The following is a 27,802-nucleotide window of genomic DNA, read 5'->3' on the forward strand; positions in this document are numbered from 1 at the left end:
CTGTAAAAATGCTCTTTGAATTACGATCGGATATCAAACTAAAACCAGAAAATCACTGTATACGAATCGGTTGGCTCAGTGGTAACTTGAATGCACACATGTTTCGGTTAGTCAATCGTGGGGGAGGTATGGGACTCACAAGACCGAGAATTTAAGGACCAACTCGCCGCGCCCATCATGGCATGTACGTCCGTCCTTCGGAGCTGTCCGGGTACCGAATGTATTAGGCGCCGTTTCACTATTTATTCACTTTATTATCAAAAAATAATTTCTCATTTCTAAAAGAAAAATAGATTTTGATATGAAGAAAATTACAAGACTATTTTCTGATAAGAAAAGGAGGTAACAATGCTACGTGTATTTAATCATTATTTTTTTTACATCAAGAATTAGTTTTTGATATCGAGAGTTGTTTTTATATCAAATTACCTATGTTTTGATACCAGAAAATGCCTTTAAATTTTTTTTCTGAATAAAAAAAAAATTTGGTTTTTGAAATCAAGAATTCTCTAACATCAAAAATTTGAATTCTTGGTATAAAAAGATGATTTCGTACCAAATATAGATAGAGGATGAATATTTAATAAAACGGCGCTTTGATACCAAAAAAGAAATGTGATGGAGGCTAAGTAGTTGTGAAAGGTCAGCTTTTCAAAAGGAGACTGCATAGACGTCTACACGTATTTGAACACCATTGGCTAGCGGAATGACCTTGAGGTAGAATGTTTAATAATGCAGTGTGAGATCACTATTATAAGCCACAACATAGACAGGACACATTTCATTTCGTTTTATTTCCCTCAGAATACAAATTACCTCCCGTCGCCATTATTTTTAACCTCAGTAAAGTACGCGCGACTCTCTTCGTGACGATTACTTTAAAGTGTCATTGTAACAACGACATAGCCATGCAAGTGGTCCAGTAAGGCTTAAAATCGTTTGCGATGAAGAACAATAAAATACATTATGCCGAGCTGATATCTCCGGAGCCAGAGACGTCCCTAGTTGCACTAATTAACTCTCCTTAATAATTGATGGTTTTAGCTGATCAAATTAGGCACAGTGACGATAATTTTTAACGGTCCAAAGGTTTAATATAAACTTTATTTTACTCATTCATTTCACATATATACAATACACAACTTTAATTTGAATGAGATTCGGAAACAAGCATTAAACTAGTATTAATATCCGTCTCCTTATTTATGACACACTCATTAAGTGAACGGCAACAAGTGGGAGAATAGATGAGTGAGCAATGTTATGCTTGTATAGATCAGAGACATATATATACACGTATATACGTCTCTGTATAGATGAAAAGTGAAGAAAGTGAGAAGAGGAGAGATGGAACGATTATAAGAAATAAGAGAGGAATTTTGTCCATGTCTTGATATATATATATAAGATACTGGACAAGAAAAAAAATAATTCAAATCTTTTATAACTACATATGCATGTAATTATAAGGTCTTGGACACTGGAAATAATCTAAACAGTTTCATCTCTTGTGAGTTCGTTGTCACCGAAGATTAATATTTCAGTTGATATAAGGGGTGGTTTTGAGCTCTAAAACAGCGTAAGCGAAACTCAGCGAAAAGCGGAAAACGTAGTAAAAGACTAGTTTGTATAACATACATGTATTTTTCAGGAGTTTTTATGGTACACACACAGAGCGAAAAATATCACGAGGTTCATCAGGTCCTAACGAAAGTGTTGCACTTGGTTTAACAGAGGGTTGATTTGACCACATAAGACATGCCCACTTCAATAAAAATACAAAATTTTGACTTTTCGTTGAGTCTGGTGGAAGGAGGAGATTGTTTTCTACTTTCACTTTCACTTTATATAACATTTTACTTGATTTTCCTTACCGGGAAATAAATAATGAGATAAAAATATGCTCATATTCGTTTTGAGTTCAATAATATATAAAAATAAACACGCGGAAGTATATCATTCACGAAACACTGACACCATGGTGCTGCTAAAGCGATGGTGTCTGCATTTATTTTATATTTCAGGTCATGAGTCACACTTTTTAATGACGTCATTCGGCAAAAGCCAATCGAATCGACCGTTTCATTTTCGTTTCGGTCTGCTTTTCGAGACATTTTCTCTCAAAATGGCCGAAGGTGGTGTAGTCGAGATGTCGGAAGACCCCGAAAAAATCCCCGATTGTGCCAAACAAAAGTCAGAAATTGCAAATCTGATGAAGAAAACTCTCAAAAAAGGAGACACGTGGTATGTATTTGTTAAAATACGTTAATTTGATAGCACATGTCTAATATTATGATCTCTAGTGACCTGCAACAAGTCGGCGGTGATCTTGACTTATGTCAAATGTTGTGGTATCGCATACTCATCATTTCCCATGCGTAATGTTACTGCGCCCATCCTTAAGGCTCTTCTTTTCAACACAAAGCACAAACATGCTCTGCATTTGTTATATATATGTAAGTATGTATACTGTGAATACTAACACATTTTAAAAATTTTCATTCAATTATTTGCGACTTATGTGCTGATTTCATTCCCAAAACTGTTACAGTACTATACTGTACTATAGCGGTCCTACTGTAGGATCTTTTGAACACGTACATGTTGAGGTTATCCATATATGAATTGTAATGTTACTGAAAGTATGTATTGTTTTTCTTGGCTATTCTTTTACGGGTCTTCTTACAGAAATTTACAAAATCATGAATCTTCCATAAATTTTGCATATAACTTTCAGTATCCATACTAGAACGAATATTCATACCCTGCCTACACTGCAAGGGTATGAAGTCCCTCCCATTGCTGATATTGTAGCAAGCCCCAATGTGGTTCAAATCAGGCAGTATATTAAGATATGATTATAATTTTCTCAGATAAAAAAACACATGTAAATTGATGATTCTGGTATCTACTAGCAATATCCACAAACCTGCGCATTACGTCATTTCTTTGGCAATAAATGATAAAATCTAAAACAGGCAAGCATGACACATGGATATATCAGTTCAAACATACCGTTGTCTTAGATAAAATGTAAAGATAATTTCTTTATAAGGAAATCAAAATAAATAATAACTATTTACTCCTAAGCTAAGCTACATGACATCTACTATTTGTAGCATTTTTGAGGTTCCTTGTTTTGCAGCACTATCATCAATGGAAGGGAATCGTACCTCTGACGACATCTATCGGTCAGAAATTGTCCGTCCGTCGTCCAGAGTAACGTTATTGCAGCTATATCCACAAATGAATGAATAAGGCATTGGAAGGAAGCTTGATTTTATTATAAGCTTGTCATAAAGTTCTTAACAAGAGTGACACAGTTGGATCTCATCTTGTCATGACATTTGTTTTGAACATAAGCTATTAATATGTTTGTTAATTTATTTCATTGCCAGATTATAAATTCATTTCAGTGATTATGACAACTCACATTTGATCAAAATTTGATAGCAGGAAAATGTCTCTCAAGTTAGATAAATTAATTAGAAAAATACATTACATTGTTTTTTCTCTGTCATCATGGTAATTAAAGACAATTATTTTACACCATCTAATCATAAAACCATTGTACCAACAATAATATATTACCTTAAAATTTTCAACATGCAAAAATCACATTTCTCATGTAATATTATTCAAGGTAAAAGAAAGATCCATACATTCATATATATTTTTCATTGCATATTAATTTATATAGATACATCAATTGAACAGGCAATGTTTTTGTGAGGAAATATCATAGATCCTTTATGCATTTAAAGATATAGACAACAGAAAAAAAAATGTAATTGATACTTATATGCAAACAATTCCAAAGATGATATTCATCTTAGTTGAAACTACAACTCTGGAAAGTATTGATACAGTTTTAAGACATTTTGCAAACAATATAATATATTTAAAATCTGTTTTTGAATTTCTATCTTTACCATAGAGCTATGGATGTTTTCTATAATTGTCATTGTTTTGAATGTGTGTTTATTTGATAAATTCTGAACAAATTTTTTATCTTTGATTCTGTTTATGATATATTTTGTATCCTTCATTTCCTGTTAGCTTTATGTATTATCATATATAATTCAAAATCACCAAATCAAACTTTAAGATTTGAAATTATATACTTAGCATAAGCAGTTACTTAAACTTGATTATACACCTCTTTATTGATAGAGTATATACCATACCAATCTGTAACCCATATATAATAGACGACTTCTCAATGATCATGTCAGGGTATCGTTATTGATAGAGTATATACCATACCAATCTGTAACCCATATATAATAGACGAATTCTCAATGATCATGTCAGGGTATCGTTATTGATAGAGTATATACCATACCAGTCTGTAACCCATATATAATAGACGAATTCTCAATGATCATGTCAGGGTATCGTTATTGATAGAGTATATACCATACCAATCTGTAACCCATATATAATAGACGACTTCTCAATGATCATGTCAGGGTATCGTTATTGATAGAGTATATACCATACCAGTCTGTAACCCATATATAATAGACGACTTCTCAATGATCATGTCAGGGTATCGTTATTGGTAGAGTATATACCATACCAATCTGTAACCCATATATAATAGACGACTTCTCAATGATCATGTCAGGGTATCGTTATTGGTAGAGTATATACCATACCAATCTGTAACCCATATATAATAGACGACTTCCACAATGATCATGTCAGGGTATCGGGCCGACCATCACTGCACCATTGAAACGTTCTTTTTTAAGTAGGGCTGTCACGGGTACAAATTTTTTGCCCCGGGTACTCTGTCTTTATAACCCGACCTGGTTACCCGTTGGCTGTAGACTTGTAAGTTGTAGCCCTGTACGGACGTTTAGCCTAGAACAGGCCTAGGAGAGACCTTTGGTATTATGAACATGGATTTGTTTGTGTTAAATTAATACTTTTAATAGTTCTTACTTCTTAGTAGAACATTACTGATGAAGTCATGATATATTGATGAAAAGACATCGTATTGAGTCGCACTTTAATCAAGGAAGCCATGTTGTTTGGTTGACATACGTGCAGTTTGTTTTGCGCATGACCGGAAACACAGCTCTACCATAATAACTCCGGTAAAGAGAACACACGAAAACAACATGATGAAAGTGAGCAGTTTTATACTATCATTATCCATGACTTGTGCGAGGCTTGTGTATGGTAATTATCTATATCTGATGACTCAAGTGTGTCAAAGCTATACGGTGTTCTTCGAAATATATGTGTATTTCGGTGAACTATTAATAGTAGTTATTACTATGTTAGTACAAAGTTTCGGGGTTCGGGTACACAATTTCAAACCCGGGTCGTAATCAAAACCGACCCGTGACGGGTCACCCGGGTACTCGTTACAGCCCTATTTTTAAGAAGGCCGATGTGGCGCAGTGGTATAAGCAGCGGGTATTTCTGGCTTGGCGATTGGGTGCCATAGATCGTGAGTTCGAGGCCCGGTCAGGGCACGAGTCATAAAGTTGTCTTCCTTCGTCATTTGTGTTTCTTTGTTATATATCTATTTATTAGCACAATGTATCATATACACTATGTGCTGGTGATCCGAAGATATAGATTTGAATTTCCTGTGGTAGTTGTACCGAGAGAAATATTTATAATATATGTAGAATTCGTATCCATGTATGTAAATACATTTCGATCCAGGTATTCATATCATCTAATAGACGACTTCCACAATGATCATGTCAGAGTATCGGGCCGGCCATCACTGCGCCATTGAAAAGTTTCTTTTTAAGAACGCTGATGTGGCGCAGTGGTATAAGCTGCGGATATTTCTGGCTTGGCGATTGGGTGCCGTAGATTGTGAGTTCGAGGCCCGGTCAGGGCACGAGTCATAAAGTTGTCTTCCTTCGTCATTTGTGTTTCTATGTTATATATACATATATATACATGTTCTCTCTCTCTCAGCTGTTTTTTACTAAAGCATGCTGTTCGTAACATCAGAATCTAATAGATCTTGAATTTTATCACAAATACGCACTGATTGTCACTTGTGTACACAAAAATTATCCTTCATTTTTCTCGTATGTTTGAAACACAAAGATCTAGTATCCGTCATTATTCTCGCATGTTTGTAATGTTCACTAAGAGCATCCATCACTATTTTCTTATGTTTCTAACATTAAAAGTATCCATCATTATTTTTTTGTATGTTTGTAACTCAAAGAATATCCTTCATTATTCCGATATCTTTGTAACATTAAGAGTATCCATTATTATTTTTTCATATGTTTGTAACACAAAGAGGATCTGTCATCATTCTTGTATGTTTGTAGGTACTTGTTGGACACTAAATGGTACAAACAGTGGAAGAAATATGTTGGGTACGACAGCTGGGACTCGTTCAGTGTTGGAGAACAGAACTCCCATCCTGGGCCAATGGACAACACCCCACTTCTCAAAGGTAGGTTGATACAATATATGATATATGTACCAGTTTAGGTAATGAAATATTATCAATTCTTGATTATTTGTATATATGTAACACTGGTGTTCTGATTGAACAAATCAAATTGACTACTTGTAGGACATCCGTTTTTGGCAGTTTCTAACAGAGTGAAAAAGTTGTTGATAAGAATTACTTACCATATTATTATAATGTGATGTTATTTTGTTTGATAGTGAATAAAAGATGTGTTACTATATCAAATTTCTCTCAGCCATATTGTATATATTCCATGCCTGTTAATGATATATCTACTGGAATTCAGCAAAAAACTTACTCACTGTTAACTCTGTTTTGATTCAGTTTGTGTGTTGCCCCTGTGGGTATATTACTTTGCAAGCATAGTTCAATATGGAATATAAATACACATATTGATTTATATACCAGATCAGCCTAGATCATTCTATTAATTCCAAACTTTGATATTATTATGAACTGACCTTCACTTTTCATATTTCGTTAAAAAATCATTGGAAATGCATAGGGTATTGAATGAAAATATTGTGACATAAACATTATATATCATTGTAATATTAAAATGTTTGCAATAACTACCCTTACTTAAGCACAAGAAAAGTTTGCATGATTTACAAGTGAAAAGAACAGGAATTCAAATAACCAGCAAAGCCTCATTCTGACACTTTGCCTACTGTGGTTTTAATGGTATACTGAGCTATGGCCTAGGATTAATGGCTTTCTAATTCAGTCCCAATTGCAAGTGGATAAGAGTACTGATATCTTAAGTATAGAATAGAGCTGAATGGGATACCGTATTTATTCTAATAAACGCCCCGGGGGCGTGAAATTTTTCCAAGGGGGGGCGTTTAATGGAGATCAAAATTTCAGAGTCGGTAAGTTGTGAGATATGTTGTATGTACCCATTTCACACCATGAAACATGTGTATATGTATCCAAAACATTGTAAAACTAAGTGACAAACATTTTGTGTATGAAATTGCAAGAAACATAAACTTTGTTATTTATACTTACGGTAGTTGTACATTACGTACAACATATACATTGTTTGAAACACGGGGTCGAGTGTGTTAAATTGCGTCATAAACCGGTCACGATCCAGTTTACTCTCATCACTTGTAGTTTATTATATCTGCTATCAATCATGTCGGGTTTAAAGTGAAGTTATATGAAGTAAGTTTCAAACTGAAAGTTGTAAACTACGCCGAGCAAAAGGGAAAACATGCGGCAGCTACTGTGTTTAAGGTTGACCGGAAACGAGTGCGGGACTGGTGCCAAAACAAACAAAAACTAAAAAACATTTCTAAAACATCAAAATGCTGTAAGGGAGGAGGAAGGTCAGTAAAATTCCAAAATATTGACGTCCAGGAAGCTGAGGATGTACTGGAAAATTTAATGGGAGGTGCAGTTGAACTCGGTTAAAGTGAAAGTGAATCCACCGGAAGTGATGATGACAGCGAGGTCAGTGGCGCGTATGACAGCCCGGGACATTAACGTTTGTTGATACGATATAGTGGTACTGTGTATATAGTTACTGAAACTTTGTTTTGTGGTTTGTGTTAGTTTTATGTTGGATATCCTTTAAATAATTACCTCTGGACACACGTGGATGTGCCACGGTAAGTTCTTTTTCTCGAATTGAGGAATTTTCTTTCCAAAAAAAGGGTGGGGGGGCGTTTATTAGGGTGGGGGCGTTTATTAGAATAAATACGGTATGTATATTTGTCATTTTTCAGAAATAAAAAAAAAAAGTATAAACTTTGTATTAAGACCTTATTCTTATATAAACACACAACATGGCATTTACTCTCTTACAGGAATTGTTATATTATATAAGAGTTTGATATCAAAATCCAGGTGTCTATAGATGGTATATAAGCATATGAAGCTGGTGGTTGTATATTTGCACATTAGCTTGCCAGGAAAAAAATCATCAGTTATTCTTGTCCCCAGTCAAGTGTTAAAATTTGAAAATGATGAAGAAATTGCTTTGGAGAAAACTTAAAGATAAAATGGTCTATATTTATATATGATAAACAGATCCTATATTTATATATGATAAACATATCCTTTATTTATATATGATACAGATCCTATATTTAGATATGATAAACAGATCCTTTATTTATATATGATAAACAGATCCTATATTTATATATGATAAACAGATCCTTTATTTATATATGATACACACGTCCTATATTTATATATGATAAACACATCCTATATTTATATATGATACACACATCCTATATTTATATCTGATAAACACATCCTATATTTATATATGATAAACACATCCTATATTTATATATGATAAACAGATCCTATATTTATATATGATACACACATCCTATATTTATATATGATAAACAGATCCTATATTTATATATGATAAACAGATCCTATATTTATATATGATAAACACATCCTATATTTATATATGATACACACATCCTATATTTATATATGATAAACACATCCTATATTTATGTATGATACACACATCCTATATTTATATATGATAAACAGATCCTATATTTATATATGATACACACATCCTATATTTATATATGATAAACAGATCCTATATTTATATATGATAAACACATCCTATATTTATATATGATAAACAGATCCTATATTTATATATGATACACACATCCTATATTTATATATGATAAACACATCCTATATTTAAATATGATACACACATCCTATATTTATATATGATAAACACATCCTATATTTATATATGATACACACATCCTATATTTATATATGATAAACAGATCCTATATTTATATATGATAAACAGATCCTATATTTATATATGATAAACACACCCTATATTTATATATGATAAACACACCCTATATTTATATATGATAAACAGATCCTATATTTATATATGATAAAAACATCCTATATTTATATATGATACACACATCCTATATTTATATGATAAACACACCCTATATTTATATATGACAAACAGATCCTATATTTATATATGATAAACACACCCTATATTTATATATGATAAACACATCCTATATTTATATATGATACACACATCCTATATTTATATATGATAAACACATCCTATATTTATATATGATAAACACATCCTATATTTATATATGATAAACACATCCTATATTTATATATGATAAACAGATCCTATATTTATATATGATAAACACACCCTATATTTATATATGATAAACACATGCTATATTTAATAAACCCAAACATTTCTATTGTAGTTCAGTAAAATGGATAGTGAATGCTATTCCGATGTCCTGCAACAAACAAATGCTATTCTCCTAGCTTGTCCTCAATAAATGCTGATTCCTTAATTGTCCTGTAACAAATGCTGTTACCTTGTCCTGTAACAAATACTGTTTACCTTGTACTCAACAAATACTGTTTACCTTGTACTCAACAAATGCTGTTTACCTTGTACTCAACAAATGCTGTTTACCTTGTACTCAACAAATGCTGTTTACCTTGTACTCAACAAATTCTGTTCCCTTGTACTCAACAAATTCTGTTACCTTGTACTCAACAAATTCTGTTTACCTTGTACTCAACAAATGCTGTTTACCTTGTACTCAACAAATGCTGTTACCTTGTACTCAACAAATGCTGTTTACCTTGTACTCAACAAATGCTGTTTACCTTGTACTCAACAAATGCTGTTTACCTTGTACTCAACAAATGCTGTTTACCTTGTACTCAACAAATGCTGTTACCTTGTACTCAACAAATGCTGTTTCCTTGTACTCAACAAATGCTGTTTACCTTGTACTCAATAAATGCTGTTTACCTTGTACTCAACAAATGCTGTTTACCTTGTACTCAACAAATGCTGTTACCTTGTACTCAACAAATGCTGTTACCTTGTACTCAACAAATGCTGTTTCCTTGTACTCAACAAATGCTGTTTACCTTGTACTCAACAAATGCTGTTTACCTTGTACTCAACAAATGCTGTTAACCTTGTACTCAATAAATGCTGTTTCCTTGTCCTGTAACAAATACTGTTACCTTGTCCTGTAACAAATACTGTTACCTTGTACTCAACAAATGCTGTTTACCTTGTACTCAACAAATGCTGTTTACCTTGTACTCAACAAATGCTGTTCCCTTGTCTTGTAACAAATACTGTTACCTTGTACTCAACAAATACTGTTTACCTTGTACTCAACAAATGCTGTTAACCTTGTACTCAATAAATGCTGTTACCTTGTCCTGTAACAAATACTGTTACCTTGTACTCAACAAATACTGTTACCTTGTACTCAACAAATGCTGTTTACCTTGTACTCAACAAATGCTGTTTACCTTGTACTCAATAAATGCTGTTCCCTTGTCTTGTAATAAGCCAAACGTCGAGTCAAGAGTTTATTTGTTAGCTCCTTAGACTTATTACAGGCTAAATAAGGTATGACATATATTGAGTGTAGTGTAGCTGTGAATTTAACCAAGTCCTACGAAAATGTGATCTTGTATTGTAGAGGAGGAAGGAGGTCTGAAACATCATCTGATCGAAGAACTAGATTACATGTTGCTACCAGAAGAAGCCTGGGATAAGATGCTGGTCTGGTACGGCTTGGCCAAGGACCAGGTAGGTATCAACACCTACATGTTTATAATGCCTTACACTAGAGATGTATAATTTCAAATCTAAAAAAAAATGTTAGTGGTACAAATAAGGAAACTTGATTTCCTTGTGTAGGTGTCTGAGTCACAAATCTAAAATTTAAAATCTGTACTTCCTGTATAGTTATGACCTATATACGTCGAAATAATGTATAACTTAATTTGTCAACCAATGTTGCTTAGCAAGCTAGAAACATCTGACATACAATCAATTTGTAAATGTTATAGTTCAAATTAACTCAGCTTATTTGTAAAATTTAGTTTAATATTTTATTTGCATTAAACTGTACATGACAAAAAATAGTGTTAAAGGAAGCCTGAAACCAAGAACTTGGTAGATTGTGTGAAGTGAATCTATGATTTGCTCTTGGTGAATAAAATGAAACATTGTATATTAAAATCTTTAAATAATACATAAAAACAATTAAAAAATAACTATAATAATTCTAAGAAACATATTTTACTGTATGGTTTTATCAATATATACATAATTCAGCTTGATTTAGGTGTTGAATGAGGATTTTGATTTGAAATTTCTTTTCTGTAGGAGCCAATACGTAGAGGTGTAATAGAGCAAGGAACGTTTGTTAAACACTTCAAGGTGGAAGTGTACCTGCTGGACGTGAAACTGTGTCGGAACTCGGACCTCGAAACTGTGATAACGAAGCAATTCAGTAGAGTAGCCACTATAGGTAAGTACCATAAATGGTTCATATTCAGAAGCTGACTATGAAATTAATTAATAAGTACAACATTGCCAGCAGTGTATACACTACTTCTCACAAAAATGCAAAAATAATTGGGACTGATGTTGTTAGAATATATCTAATTAACACCAATAACTGAAAAACAAAATAATACTGTCATCATTTAAATGATTGATTTAATTATCAGACTGAATGTTACATTACGAAATATAGAGGTGCAGCACAATTGAATTTCTTTGGGATTAAAATTGTATTCACTTAAGAATTAGAAGCGGGATGTAACTAATTAAAAAGATTAAAAGTGAAGCTCAAGCCTTTGAAGAGTGGTACTTAATATTGTAAAGTATGCAACTTTTTGATATTGTATAAAAGCCTTTTCTTGTTTTTAACTAATTATTATTCCTCTTTGTCTCAAATGTAGCAGCTTTAAGAAAAAAATCAATTGTACTTGATTATCCCGTAAATTGTAATGTATACCTTTTTTTGAGTTTTGATGAAATTCTCATTCACAGAAACAATTGAAAAAGAGATGAGAAATGTATTTGAAATCCCGGAAGAGAAAGAAGTCAGATTATGGAATAAATACATGGCCAGTACTTATGAACACCTGAACAAACCAGAGCACACATTACAAGATGCAGGACTGTATACTGGGCAGGTAATGCTAATTACTGTAAAAGTGGTTATTTTCGCGGGGGGTTAATTTCGCGATTTCAATATGTAAACTATACGCGCTGGGGTAATTTTCACGATTGATCCACCTTTGTTTGTAGTTCAAGATTATGCAAATTGATATAAAAAATAATACGCATTCGGGGAATTTTCGCGATCAAAAGGACTTTGTGTAATTAGCGTAAATTCCCCCCTTGCGTAAATTTCCACGTTTACCGTACAGCAGGCACTGGGCATGAGGATGAATCATTACAGGCAATTAGACCTTATTGTGCGAACTCCGATTTACTCAATGAGAAAAAAAATTCTCAACCCTATGTAATCTTTTGGAATCATATACTGTATAACTTGAAACATTCTGTTGTTTATCATTGTTTATTTGCCTTTTATGAGATGAGAGTTGATAAACAAAATTATTTGTTTCAAAATACATAGCTATACACATTTCTTTTGTGTTATCAGACAATTGTGATTGAAGAGAAGAATGAAGATGGGACTTGGCCAAGACAAGCTAAAAGGTAAATCATCAGCATCAGTATCTGACTTGAAATACGACTGACTTTTTAACACAAACATAAAGCCCTGCTCACAAATAAGCCTAGCTCATTTTTTATAGAGAATCCATTTTAAAACAATAATACCATGAGGAACCTCTTCCTGTTCATCACAAATTTATGTGACATTCGTTTGATGTATTAAAGGGAATTAATGACTATTAATGAAATTTAAAAAAAAAAAAATTTTTGCATGTTATTATTTAGTTTAAATAAATGATTTCATTTTTCAGTACCAACACTTACACTTCAACATCTACAAGTACGAACTCGAGGTAAGAACCTGACTACAGTTTTACTCACTAACACAAGGATATCGTAATCTCTATTGTTTAATTTTGCCGTATAAGATGCTTTTCAGTAACTTGTACGTGATAACACGTTTTCAGTTTCAAAAATATCTATTCTGCTGATAACTGTTATAGGCTTGGTTTCAATATGTGCTGGAGGACTTTTGTAGTTTGTTTTAAGTCCCTTCATAATTGTTTTTAATTGTCTTTAAAAAATTGATTGAAATAACAAATAGCATTTAAGCATTTCAAAACTTCAAGTAAGTAGTCTGAATTTTTTTTAATTTCTCTAGTTGTTAACAGAAATGTTATTTTCAGTGTATGGAAATTGAGCTAATGTTTGGTATGTAATTTTTTCCATTACATTATTTTATGAAAAAATAGACTACTAACAAATTATTTTAGACAATCAATCTTACATAGAATATTTCACACAATCCATTGAAATATTAAGCAATTATCTGTTGACTTGTTGACAGATCCAACAGTATAGGGAGTTCAAGCCATGATTCAGGTTCAGGGTATAGTGGAGGCACCTCCTACAACAGCTACTATAACAGTACCAGCAGCTACGAGCCAGGGCGGGGCCACGCCACCCCGGGGCTGTGTGGGCTGGCTAACTTGGGCAACACCTGTTTCATGAACTCAGCACTACAGGTAAGTTGTATGGAATCTTGTTTTATATAACGGAGAGGTGTTGACTAGCCAATCAAAATAACATTAATACAGTATATTGTATCCCAAATCCCATGTCTGGTAATAAGCCCACCCATGTCTGTCAATTCAGGTGAATTCCTAAAACGGCTATTTCATTATTCTGCTGTAAGCCCACTCTTTACTCTGGATCAAAATTTAAGTGTTGGCCCTTGGATTTATTACAGTTAGTATAAACGTAATAGAGGATTTATTACAGTTAGTATAAACGTAATAGAGTACTTCATGAACTTGACCGTACCTCACGATACATGCATGTTGTAGTAGCACATCTTGGAAATGGCAGCAAGAAACTCTTATTTAAAGAGCTGATCAGGGCTGCAGTTCTTCTGAACATTGACAACCACTTAAAATCTGCTAAATTAGTACCCTTCCTCAGAGTTCCAGGAAATGGTGAAAAGCAAAAAAAAATTTGCTCAAAATCGTTGAACGTGGTATACATGTAAGTAAAATTAAGGTAATAAGAGGAAAATGAGAGAATGACTTTTGAAGGATGCCCATGTATATTTTTCAGTGTATGAGTAACGTGCCTAGTCTAACCCAGTACTTCCTCACTGATGAATGGGTGAACGAAGTCAATGAAGATAATCCTCTCGGCATGAGGGGTGAAATCGCACGATCATTTGCAGAACTTGTGAAAACGCTTTGGTCTGGGAAATACAGCTACACCGCTCCAAGGAACTTTAAGGTAATAAGTAAGGCAATGCTGGCTTACAATGATCTCACATAGTGTCTAGGTTTCTTATTGAATTAATTAAACAAAGGCAATAATTTGATATGGCGATCATTCAGATTTGTATCAAATTAGTGCTTTTTGTGATAATTTAAGCAGGGCATGAACACAAATTAAATTTCATAAGTAGATAATTGGAAACCATCTCTAAGAATTTCAACTGGAATGGTATACTTTATGATACACTTTATGATATACTGCAAAATATATTCATGTTACATTGTTTGACTTGTATGGAGCTGATAAATGTTGGTTTAAATAGGACAAGTATATTTATTGCATTTTTGCCAGCGAAATTTATCAAACTTATAAAACTTATATTTTCACTGCAGCAATGAGCAGTGAAAATATAAGATTTTGCAGTGAAAATGTAAGTTTTATTAGTTTGACAAATTTCTTTATTTCACTGGTGAAAATATCAATATTCTGCCATACTCGTGAAATATATCTTATATTAAACGGGAAACCATTCAATATCCTCTATATATTAACTGTAGAATATAATACATGTACATCTTGTAAAAATCTTGGAGGCAGAGTTTGTTCCAAAGCTTCATAAGAATATTTGGTGGTTTACAGTATGCAGTGGGTAGATTTGCGCCGCAGTTCTCTGGCTTCCAACAACAGGACTCCCAGGAGTTGATGGCCTTTCTACTGGACGGTCTACACGAAGACCTAAACAGGATCCGTCAAAAACCTTATATAGAGATGAAAGACACCGACAACCGACCTGATAAGGTAAAGTGTTGGAGAAAATAACTCCATAACATATCACCTAAAAAATAGTGTAATTTTGGAGTTTGGTGGTTTAATTAAAACTTTAGGATCTAACCCAAAGGTTCATATTAATATTGTATTTATTGATTTATATGTCATTTGGTAAATGCTAAGTACCATAAGTTATGTCCTTGAAATTGTGGAGGCAATATTCAAGTGTTGTATTGTTTTTGAGAAAGATTTTCTATTTGAGCTGAATGCTCTACAAACCTAGGCAGGCCAGATCATATTCCGGATTCCATTTTTTCACGATTTCACTGTCAGAAACTGTAATACTGTTGTATTTATATTACAGGAAGTGGCTAAGGAATCCTGGGAAAACTACAGGAAGAGGAATGATTCTGTGATAGTAGATACTTTTCATGGACTTTTAAAGTCCACTGTACATTGTCCGGAGTGTGCTAAAATTTCTGTGACCTTTGACCCCTTCTGTTATCTCTCTTTACCTCTCCCAATCAAAAAGGAGCGCCAACTGGAAGTGTTCTGGGTTCCTCTTAGTCCCCAGAAGAAGCCTGTGCAGGTATGAAGCGGATTAAGCAAACAGATTCTTAGGAAGTAAATTAGATCAAGTTTTTTATCCTCTGATAAATGGCCACTATACTGCATTTGGAATGAAGTTTCTTGTTACAAATGTAGCAAATGAGTTTCTATTGATAGAGAGAATTCTGTGAATCAATATTTTGATGAAATCTATCTGACAATATTTATTTGCAATCGATGACTTTATTGTGTTTTGATAACAGCTCAAGGGACTAGGAATTAGTTGAGTAACTGATCAATAAGCCTTATTATCCAGCTTATTATGTCACTATCACAGATTAAGAAAATATCACTGGAGTTAATGATATTTTCCTCATTCCTACACACTTTGCGTAAATGTCATTGTTCTGCAAACTATTAATGTTATATTGATGTTTATATATTTTCATTGTAACTGTTGTACTAAAAAGAACTCTTTTATTTCAGTTCAAATTAACCGTGCCAAAAATGGGAATTGTAACGGATTTATGCAATGCACTGTCAAATCATGTTCAAACAGACCCAGACAAGGTATAAAGGATTTTTTCTGTTGAGAAATTCAATGCAAAACTATTGATGAATGAATATTCTTTTCGGATAATATTGTAAAGAGAAGAAGTGATAAGTCTGTAAAACAATGACTATGGATACAACAATTACCCTTGGACATCAATCACTAGTTGTGTCAGGGTATGATATGTACTAGTATTGAATAATATTGGCATTACCATATAACTTGTGTCCTTATGACAAAATTTTCTAGTGTAAAAATTCAATCATCCATTTAGAAATAAAGAATTCTCCTTATAAATCTACAGTGTGGTGTGGTGCTTCATTGGGTGTCATGTTCTGGTGAATTTGTTGTGAGAATAACATCATTGTATCTATTTACATTGTAAATTACAGTGTGTTTTGTAAACAAAATGTATATTTGTGTTCCAGATGGCCGTAACTGATGTATATAGTCACAGATTCCATAAAATTTTCTCTCATGATGACACACTTAACAATATACTAGACAGGGATGACATATTTGTGTAAGTATGGCTTTCATTCCACTATGAATCCCAATACAAATAAACTTTATTTAAAGTTAGATCTTTAAAAACACATCACATTATCTATTAAAGCTATTTTGAGTATAACTTCAAATAAAAACGATATAAAACATCATGAGAAATTGAGAATTGGTATTAAATGACTTACAAGATAAAACGCTTCATGCAGACAAAAAAGATTTAATAATATTTTTTTGCTGAAAAAGTTTGTTATATAGTGATATAATTGTTCAATGAATCTGATTGGTTAACAGGTATGAGGTACCTGTAGCGTGGGACGACCCAGATACTGTCATTGTTCCAATCTACATGAGGGAGAAAAGGTAAGTGATGACTAACAAACTTAACTTTATCAACATATTCATGTATGAAGGAATAAATTATGCAGAGATAAAGAGTTAAAAATTGCTGCAAAATCTGCCTGTACATAATACATTAAGTAATCCAAATTCTTTTCATGTGCAATTAATTTTCGAGTATTTCGTGTGCAATTAATTTTCAAGTATTTCGCAGGCAATTGAAATTTATGAAAACTAATCAATGCGAAATAGTTTCAATTACAGGTACAGTAGGCCTTTTAAGACTGTAAATTGCAAAATTAAATTGCTGTGAAAGAGTCATAGTCAAGAAAACGCGAAATTAAGTCACTTCCAAATGAGTTGGTTTACTATAGTAGAAAACAGTTTACAATAGTTGATTGGTGATTGTGAGATCAGTTAGATATACAGGAAAAGTTATTGAAAACTGATTTCAATATTTTGATTGGGAAAATTTTTTAAAATTGTGAATATGTTATTAACTTTAATATTGACGATGCATTTGTGTTTTCTATAATTTGCATACTTTGTAGAATGAAGAATCAGTACTCAAGTTACCAGATGTCGACATACCAACTGTTCGGACAACCCCTCCTCCTTCCCGTCCCAAGACGGGAGTGTACCTATCAGATCCTTTACAACCAGCTCCTACAGCGAGTCTCGTGAGTACGACACTGTCTGGGACATTGTACACAGCAGAGTTAACTTAAGATAACTCGATAACCTACAAAAATTGAGATATTTTGGTGTCTGGAAATTTTGTCATTTTTTCGTCAAAACAAGGTTTTCATCAACCCTGTGTCAAGTTTGGGCATATTCTGATAGTTTTTACCCTAGGTGCTGTTGAATTTTTACCATTATGATACAGCGATAACTTTTTGAAGGGGATCTACAAAAATAGAAAATTAAAGTGTAAACAAGTAATTGATTCTCGCGTATGTATTTATATATTTAGTAATATAGACAGTGCAAGTGTCGGCAAAACCAGTGTACACTAAAACCTGACTTTACTAACCACTGACTTTAACGTCCTGTAACATCCCACCATATCCACCAGAACCAGCGATATTCACTACATTGTCTATGTACATTTACTCTGTTCGGAACCCGACAGGAATTTTTGGTACAGAAATGCAATGTAGCACTATTTTCTCAATGACTTTACTGACCGATTCATTTACTAAGAAAACTTTTGTTCCAATTTATCTATTTATATATGTGCCACCCACAATCTCTTCCGTGTTATATATTGATTCGTGTTGTTGGTTTACAGGAGGTATGTTAAGATTCCCGAGAATGCAGGCTGTTGGTGGAAGGATGAGGATGAACAAGATGGACAAATGGCCGACTGTAATGACGGAAAGGATAACGGGGACAGAGACATAATCAATAACGATGAAACCACGAAGGAGAACGGGATGGCTGTGGAAAACGAACAGAAGCAGATCAATGGAGGTACTGTTGGATAGAATTAACTTAAGGCGAAATAAAGGTTGGGAAGTCTGAAGTTTAGAGCTTCGGTTTAAAGAATCTCCTGAGAGTCTGTGTAGAGCATCCACAGAATGTCTTGCAATCCAGTATAAACCATCTGGAAATTAAATGTCTGTTGAAAATTATATAATGATAAGAGTGATTTACGGTATCACCAAAACATGTCCTGAAATTCAGTGTAGGAAACCTTGATATTGCCTGAAATTAAAAACTACCTCAGAAATCCAGTGTTACCTACATACCATTGTAAGTTGCCCATCCTCATATGACCTTGATGTTAAATACCATGAAAACAATCTTCGTAGGTTATCAGGAAAGAGCTATTAGTCCAACACAGTGCACTGCATAAACATGTAGTGACTTCGAAATTAGTTTATTTGCTGGGTTTATCACCCCATGAACAGCCAGGGTCATTTTGAAGGGGGGTCTCTTTGTAGTAGTTGGTGACTATCTCACTGGACAACATATGGGAGGCCCGTTGCAAGTGTCTTGCCCAAGGATACAACCATAACAGTACAAACTGGCCAGTTTCTCAGCTTCCCTAGAATCACAAACTGAACTATTGCGGCTTTGAATTTAAGGGTTGGTAACAAATCCCATTACACAAGTGTACAGATAAAAACATTATGACGGTTTCTATTCCCAGCCGTGATTGTCGATCTTGTTATTACAAAATTGTTTATACTTTAAAATTTGATTGTACATGAAAAAAGTCCAGATTGAAAATTGGTTGTGTTGATGTGTCTTTTAAAATAGTAAAACAGTAAAAATTGGTTTTAGTATCATATAATTAGGGACTCACATTTTACTATTTGTCCAATGCATAACTAATTACTTCAGTATTTCGGAATGAAAAATACTGAAGAATTGTATTTTAATAGTTTCTATTTAGAATAACTTGATACAATTGCATAAGATTTTGTGTGGTTTCTCTATAGTATAAATTGATACTGTTGTAGATGCTAATGAAATGGAAATATCTGCTGCAAATGGAAGCAAAGAAAATGAAATGGAAGATAAACAAAACATACAGAATAATGAAAACACAGAGACAAATGATGGCGTTAACATGGAACCACCACCGCTGTTCAAATTTAGGATGGTGAATTCTTATGGAAGTGCAGAAATAGACCACAAATTAAAAAATGATGGAAATCCTCTACGTCTACATAGTAAGTGTCACAGGTCATGATGGCCTTCATAATGCTGTAGTTGTCATATGTTATGGTCTTCATAGTGCTATAATTGCCATTAGTCATGGTCTTCATAGTGCTGTAATTGTCGTAAGTCATTGCCTTCATAATGTGGTAATTGTCACAAGTCATGGCCTTCATAATGCTGTTATTGCCATAAGTCATGGCCTTCATAGGTATCAATTGTTGTCATATTGTTACAGAGCATTGATAAGTATGAATCCAGCTCAAAATTTTTTTTTCTAAAAAGGAATATCTCAAAATCAAATATTTTACAAGCAAAAATATCTGATAATCAAATATTTCAAAATGAATTTGAAATAATGTTTAACAAAGCATAAAATATCATCTTAAAACGTACAAATATGATAACTATACTGTGAATTGATTAATGCCTTTTAATTGGTGACCCTTAAAAACACACTACCGCGGATATCATCCTTGATTTTGAATGGCTGTCACCATGGTTATACGTGTCACTGTTTGTGACATTGCCAGTATCCTATGTCATTACCCAATTTCTTTACACTAATTTCTTTACAAATATCCATCGACTGCTCCGTTACAATGTATACAACTTGGTAAGAGGAAACCATTTCCTGGTATCTCTTCTATAATAGTTTTTATATAATATGTAAAGAACCATTTTGCTTTATTCTGAGATTAAGGTTTAAACATTGATATTGACCTAATTATTTTCACACAGACCGAACACATATAGCAGTAGACTGGCATCCTCTAGCAAAGGACAAATTCTATGATGAACAAGCCGCAGAGGTAAGTGCAGCATACAAATATCAATTAGTCAAATTAGTGTCGGGTATTAAGTTTAACATGTTTTATATGTTGCATTAAGGTCTATTTAAGTGTTTTGCTACACTTATGTCATGTTTTACTGCATGTCCATTTGTCCATCAAAGTTCAAATGTGGGTTTGATTGGGAATATGCTTTATAATCCATATCTAGCTCTTTAATCGCTTTATAATCCATATCTAGCTCTTTAAACGCTTTATAATCCATATCTAGCTGTATAATCGCTTTATAATCCATATCTAGCTGTATAATCTAATCCAAAATCCTGCTGGTGCTATAATATTTATTTCATCTCAGTCAATTAGACTTTAATATAAATGGAGACAAATTTTCTCTCCAGGACACATGTAAAAATGAAGTTTATTTTTAGAGGGAGGCTTATATGCTGCCCTCGCCAGTTCCTTTGTTTCAAAAAACCAAGTAACACCTATCTTTGTCCACTAACCTTATGGCACTTAATTAAGAAACAAAGACTGAAAAGCAGTGCTGGATGTTAACATTGTGATGTGTTTTATAGGACTTAGAGCAGCATGAGTCAGTGAAACAAAGGCTTCAAAGGAAACAGGTGCTACAACTGGACGACTGTGTGGAGCTCTTCACCCGAGTCGAACAATTGGGTGAAAATGATCTCTGGTAAGTTTTGTCACTATTTCTATGAGCATCTGTCTTCGTAACCAGTCACTCCAGATAGACACTTCTGACTACCTTCAAAACAATAGAATATGAAGAAAGATCTCATTTAATTTTTGTTGCCATGTCGATGTGGTATATGTCGAGGTTCAATTCATTTCAGGTATTGTCCACAGTGTAAGAAACACCAACAGGCTACAAAGAAGTTTGACCTGTGGTCACTGCCAGATATCCTCATCATTCACCTGAAGAGGTTTTCCTACAATCGTTACTACCGTGACAAAATTGACACACTCATCGAGTTCCCATACAAGTAAGTCTCGGAACATTCTGTGTGTAACACTGTCACTGTCAATAATTTCGGAGCCAATTTATTTATGAATTTCGCGTATCTTGATTGACATCTTATCAATATTTCAAAAATATTTTCTGCTGCAGAGGGCTGAATCTGAAAAAGTACTTGATCAACAAAGAGCATGGAGCTGTGACCTATGACCTGATAGCAGTCACCAATCACTATGGAGGATTAGGTGGCGGTCACTGTGAGTATAACAACATGTCTGAATCAGCACCACGAAGTGTACCGCCTCATTACGGTTAAAATAATTTTGTGTGGTCCGAGAAATTTCATTAAATGAGTTGGAGTGATATGTTTTACTCCCAGTCTACAACTGAAATTTTCTTATCTCACATATGAGCATGTCCAATAGATAAGAACAATCAAGAAATTTGGGAAATTATGATTATCATGCAATCCTGGCCGAGTAAAACAGATTTATCCTCAAAGTGTATTCCACATTTGTTATTAAAAAAGATACAGATTTGAATATAAGAGAAAAAGAAAATGAAATGTGTAAAAAAAAAATCAGCAATACAGAAGTGTCTCCCATATCAAGCCCCCATATCAAGCTCCCATATCAAGCTCCCATACCAAGCCCCCATATCAAGCCTTTGTGAAAGAAATATGTGTCCTTGTTGCTAGGGCTAGTGTGTTTAGTGCCCTAATTTTAGGTCATTGACAAGAGTTATCTGCCCATGTTTCCTGTTCTCATTGATGAGTTGTATACTCTTGTTACAGACACTGCCTATGGAAAGCATGCGGAGGACGATGAATGGCATTACTATGATGACTCGAGTGTGTCGTCTGCATCGGAGGAGGATGTCACGGTAAGAATTCCAGCACTGTTTGTATCTCCATTATAGAAGTGTTCCAATTTGTTTACCATTTGAAATATAGTTTCGTGTTCTTTACTTTATGAAACAGCTCCATACTGATGATATATTTTCACCATGTATGTATATAATAAAATTTCCTCAAAATATGGCTGTTGTGATTCAGGGATTTAATCACCATGCCTGTTGATTATAAAACAGGAACTTGTCCACTGAGCTAGCGACAGTAATATTTCCTATGTTATGGGGATGTATTTTCAGCAAAACTATTCTGTAAAATTATGTAAAATTTTCTTTATTCCTACGAATGTCCTTGTTGAATCTATGAAATATAATGGGGATGTATTTTCAGCAAAATAATTCTGTAAAATTCTGTTAAATTTTCTTTATTCCCACAAATGTCCTTGTTGAATCTATGAAATATAATGGGGATGTATTTTCAGCAAAATAATTCTGTAAAATTATGTTAAATTTTCTTTATTCCCACAAATGTCCTTGTTAAATCTATGAAATAGGAAAAATCTTAAACCAATAGTAACATTTCAAAAATTCTACCATACTGAAAAAGAAAACTGAATTTTTATTTCCAGTCGAAAGCTGCCTATGTGTTAGTGTATCAGAAGCAGGGGACTAGGTCTAAACACATGAAGTGTAGCCAGAATTCACATGCTGCTGGAGGGGCCATGGAGAACGGCGGTACCAACAGTCTCAGTGATGAGGAGATGGAGACCACGTAAGATTTAGCTGGACACTGAGGATGGAACTTGGGTGTTTTAACTGAAGATGTGACAATTAACCTTGGGGATATGACATATCATGTGATAAAAAGAAAACTCTGATGTCCATAGTTTTAAAAATAGGAACCTTGAACCCAACAGGAACAAAAAACATTCTATACAGGACACCAGAGAAACCTCGTGAGTCGTTTACATGGAGCTGACTGGCTGTCCTCAAATAGATAGTACGGAGGAAGATGTACATTGATGTGATGTGTTCTTCTCCTTACCAGTGAAGCTAGTGTGTGTTACCAGTGTGTAAAAAGAAATTTGGTGTAATGTGGATTCTCAATATTCTTACTAGAGTATTTGATTTACACGCATGTTAAAGTGGAGTTATCTCCCTTGTCAACAGGTCTTAGTCATTTTGTTATTGTCTGTTACCTGGCGGTAGAAATGCCAATTGTGTGAGTAGATCAGTTGAATCCTCTTTGAAAGTTGATTTCTGTCATATAGGAAGTCTGAAATATGCTGAGACGAACAGTTTACTTCTAAGGAAAAACCTATAACTTAGGACCACATTTATTTGTTCTCCTGAGGAGTCCTTCTTAGGACAACACTTACTCTGACTTGTATCCTATCCATGATGGCCCTTATGTGTCCTACTGTGTCTATCCTCACTGTCCTACTTTTTAGTTCATTCAGTCACTGAGTGGGAGAACCTGTCTGTGCTCAAAGAGGACGGATTTGATTTGTGATGTACTAGATTTAGATGGCTCTACCATCTTACAATTGTAAATAAAGAATCTGGTTCTGTAGTAAGTATATATTAGTCTAATTACTGTGTAAATATGTTGATGTTTTGTATATATTTGAATAAAAAATATATTGTATCACATTTGGTACATACTTGAGGCTATAACTTATTAAATTGCCTTTAATTCAAAATGAGAAGGGTTTCCTAGCTAGTGAATGTGTAAGATCAAAATTTGCTATATAATACACCATACATGGCCATTCTAGCTTGAAAACGTTTACAAATCCAGATATATTGATTTTGTCGTGACAGCAATAATATTTTTGTACCAGTACATCAAACCATCATCCAGCAAATACTGGTAACCTACAGGTTGGTACTAGCAGTATGTAATTATTATAAACAGGCTTTTTAGACAGTGTAATGATCAAATTCAGGATGTTTACAAACAGGATTTGAACTTCATACACTAGATGTGACCTTTGCAGACAAGTTTGACTTCTGAGGACAGGTGTGACTTTTATTGACAGGATGTGACCTTTGTAACAGGCATGACCTTTATTGACAGGATGTGACCTTTGTAGCAGGTGTGACCTTTATGGACAGGATGTGACTTTTGCAGACAGGTGTGATTTTTATGGACAGAATGTTAGCTTTGCAGACAAATGTGACCTTGATTGAGAGGATACAAGTTTGCAGACAGGTGTGGCCTTTATTGAGAGGATACAAGTTTGCAGACAGGTGTGGCCTTTATGGACAGAAGTTGACCTTTATGGACAGGATGTGACCTTTATTGACAGATTGTGACCTTTATTGACAGGATGTGACCTTTGTGGACAGGATGTGACCTTTATTGACAGTATGTGACCTTTATTGACAGATTGTGACCTTTATTGACAGGATGTGACCTTTATTGACAGGATTTGACCTATGCAGACAGATGTACCATAAAAGAACAGAGATATAATATGACATAAGTTTGTACAGACAAAATGTAATACGAGTTTGACACTTGTGTAACTATGTATAAGCTGGTCAATAATTTATTACAATCTGTGTTCATGTGTTGAGGTAAATCGTTGTATGATCTTATTAATTCTTTATTCTGTCTTAACACTTAGTAACATGCTTCCGACTGCTTTGTTTCTTGCATTCTCAGTAAGCCATGAATGAGAAACTATTATGTGATGCTTTTGTATTTTGTTTTCCCTAAAATCTGTAAACATGTCCCATTCTACATAATAATATTGAAGTCAGGATTTTCAGGGTTAGTAGAATAATGATGAAATGAGGTGTGCCAGTGCATAAGAGTGATATGTAATGGAGAAATCAATTCTGGAGTGTGTATATACACCATATTGTGGGATCAGTAGAGAGTTATAGCTCAAGACTTATGTTCAAAGACGTCTGTTCTTTGTTTTGTGTGATAATCTAGCAACCTTCGCAGGAAAGAAAAAAAAAATCAGATAATTTGGTTTAGAAAAAATCCTTCTGCCCCGCCAAATGCTCGAACATCAGCCAAATTGAAGGACAACCAAATTATAAGGTTGGCTGCTATACTTGTATGGTGTATATAAAGTATGATAAATTCTACATGTATGGTTATATCAGGTGAATGCTAGAGTGTCATACATGTATATCTCGTGGTGAGTCATGTTGACTCTGTATGGTGACATTGGTTGAATGATTTTGGTTTCAGGTTCTGCTATTGTTGTGGAAGTCTACAAAGGGAATATATTGCTGTGATTTTTTCTGACATTGGTTTGTGTGATTTTTTAATAGAAATATCTAGAGAAACATCCATATTTAGATTTGACATAAAAAGAACTGGTAAGCAGTTTGAATTAGGAAAGTTTTCAATAAGAATGGTTGCCAAGTGTATTTTTCTTCACTCAATTACTAAAAAACTTAATATTATTTATATTGCACCTTTGAGATAATACTCCTATCAGGTACTCCTTTAAACCAGCAGTATTGCATTTATACAAACATGAAAATGTTACAGGATCAAAAAAATACAGTTTGTCATTGAAGGATTGCCCAGTGACTTGGAACGCTGTTCTAACGAATCACAGTTTGTCATTCAAGGTAAAGCACAGGGGTTTGGCACCCAATCCTAAAGAAATACAGTTTGTTATTCAAGGTAATGCACAGGGGTTTGGCACCAAATCATAAAGAAATAGTTTGTCATTCAAGGTAATGCACAGGGGTTTGACACCCAATCCTAAAGAAATACAGTTTGTTATTCAAGGTAATTCACAGGGGCTTGGCACCCAATCATAAAGAAATACAGTTTGTTATTCAAGGTAATTCACAGTGGCTTGGCACCCAATCATAAAGAAATACAGTGGGTCATTCAAGGTAATGCACATGAACTTGGCACCATCCTAACAAAATAGTTTGTCATTCAAGGTAATACACAGGGGCTTGGCTCCCATTCCAAACCAAACACTGTTTGTTATTCAAGGTAATGCACAGGGGCTTGGCACCCAATCCTAAAGAAATTCAGTTGTTATTCAAGGAAATGTACAGGGACTTGGCACCCATTCCTGACGAACGGTTCACATGTATAATACATCAACAGAACTGTATACTGACAATATATTGTCAAAAATATTTCACTGAAAATTTTTAACACAAACTGATTGTTGAAGGGTTATATTGTTGCATACTCAATCATCTTATTATTTACTTAATTGTTTTATTTGATTGAATGTGATCTAGAGGTTGCTAATGTGTATACAAAGTATCCATTTAGATGATATTGATTCATTACCAGTATATAAAGTACCATTTACTGAAACAGGGCCATGTTGGATTTTTTCAGTTGGTCAAAAAATTACAGCAGAATATTTTCATTGGTCAAAATCTTAAAGAAAAATATGTTTCTTGATTCTTTAATTATTAAAATTTTTCATACAATTGCCATGCTAAAGATTTTATGAAATGACCCAGAAACTATGTTTATGTGACATAGATACATATCAAGTCTGACACCTGTGTTTATGACTTAATGAATCACCGAACATCTCAACCTGTCTAGGCTCTGTCAACTTCTGTCTGCAGGACAGAATGTCTATGTACAAAGTATTAATATCTGGGCTACAATACATTTGCTTATTTCCAGAGGAAAATATATTACATGGGCATAAACATGGTAAAAAAAGCGACTGTTAATTGTTTTTAATTTAGTTTTCCTGCAAACTCTATTTTTACCCCCAAATTCGTTACGCATTTTAAGTGGTACATGTATTTCCGATTCCCCTGAATGTGAACTGTTGCACTAGTTTACTTGGAGCTGATTTGTACACCAGTTAACTTGAGAATTCAAGGCCGTGATTTGCCAGGTGATATATAATCTGTGGTATTCTGTATTCTTTGTATGTATGGTGTAGTTCTGCAGTTATCTGTAAAATTTTGATATTTTACATTTTAATTGCAAATAAATTATTAATAAACATGTTTTTGTGTTATTGTAAATTTCTTCAAAGGACTGATATTTTGGGTTATCTTGTTTTAGAGCAAAATATAGATTTAAAGATTTTACGAACATGAA

The 27,802-nt window shown here is 33.8% G+C and overlaps 1 protein-coding gene across 2 annotated transcripts; it reads left to right on the forward strand.

Moving 5' to 3' along the window:
* The first annotated feature begins 2,106 nt into the window (after positions 1-2,106).
* On the forward strand, positions 2,107-27,708 carry LOC117330809 (ubiquitin carboxyl-terminal hydrolase 15-like). Of its 2 annotated transcripts, XR_004533409.1 has the most exons (24): positions 2,107-2,244; positions 6,318-6,445; positions 10,987-11,096; positions 11,679-11,823; positions 12,351-12,496; positions 12,973-13,028; positions 13,298-13,339; positions 13,834-14,011; positions 14,583-14,756; positions 15,381-15,539; positions 15,874-16,098; positions 16,545-16,628; positions 17,040-17,134; positions 17,410-17,478; positions 18,006-18,134; positions 18,746-18,927; positions 19,923-20,135; positions 20,863-20,933; positions 21,488-21,603; positions 21,764-21,913; positions 22,039-22,142; positions 22,679-22,767; positions 23,364-24,949; positions 24,988-27,708. XR_004533409.1 is itself a non-coding variant. In XM_033889306.1 (23 exons), exons 1-23 carry the CDS (start codon positions 2,126-2,128, stop codon positions 23,508-23,510), a joined length of 2,931 nt encoding a protein of 976 aa, XP_033745197.1. In that variant the 5' UTR covers positions 2,107-2,125; the 3' UTR covers positions 23,511-27,708. The 2 variants fall into 2 exon arrangements, 1 of the variants encoding a protein (XP_033745197.1); XM_033889306.1 differs by having other exon boundaries at positions 23,364-27,708.
* Positions 27,709-27,802: the final 94 nt, after the last annotated feature.

This window comes from Pecten maximus, chromosome 7, assembly GCF_902652985.1.
Source record: "Pecten maximus chromosome 7, xPecMax1.1, whole genome shotgun sequence".
Classification (NCBI taxonomy): Eukaryota; Metazoa; Mollusca; class Bivalvia; order Pectinida; family Pectinidae; genus Pecten; species Pecten maximus.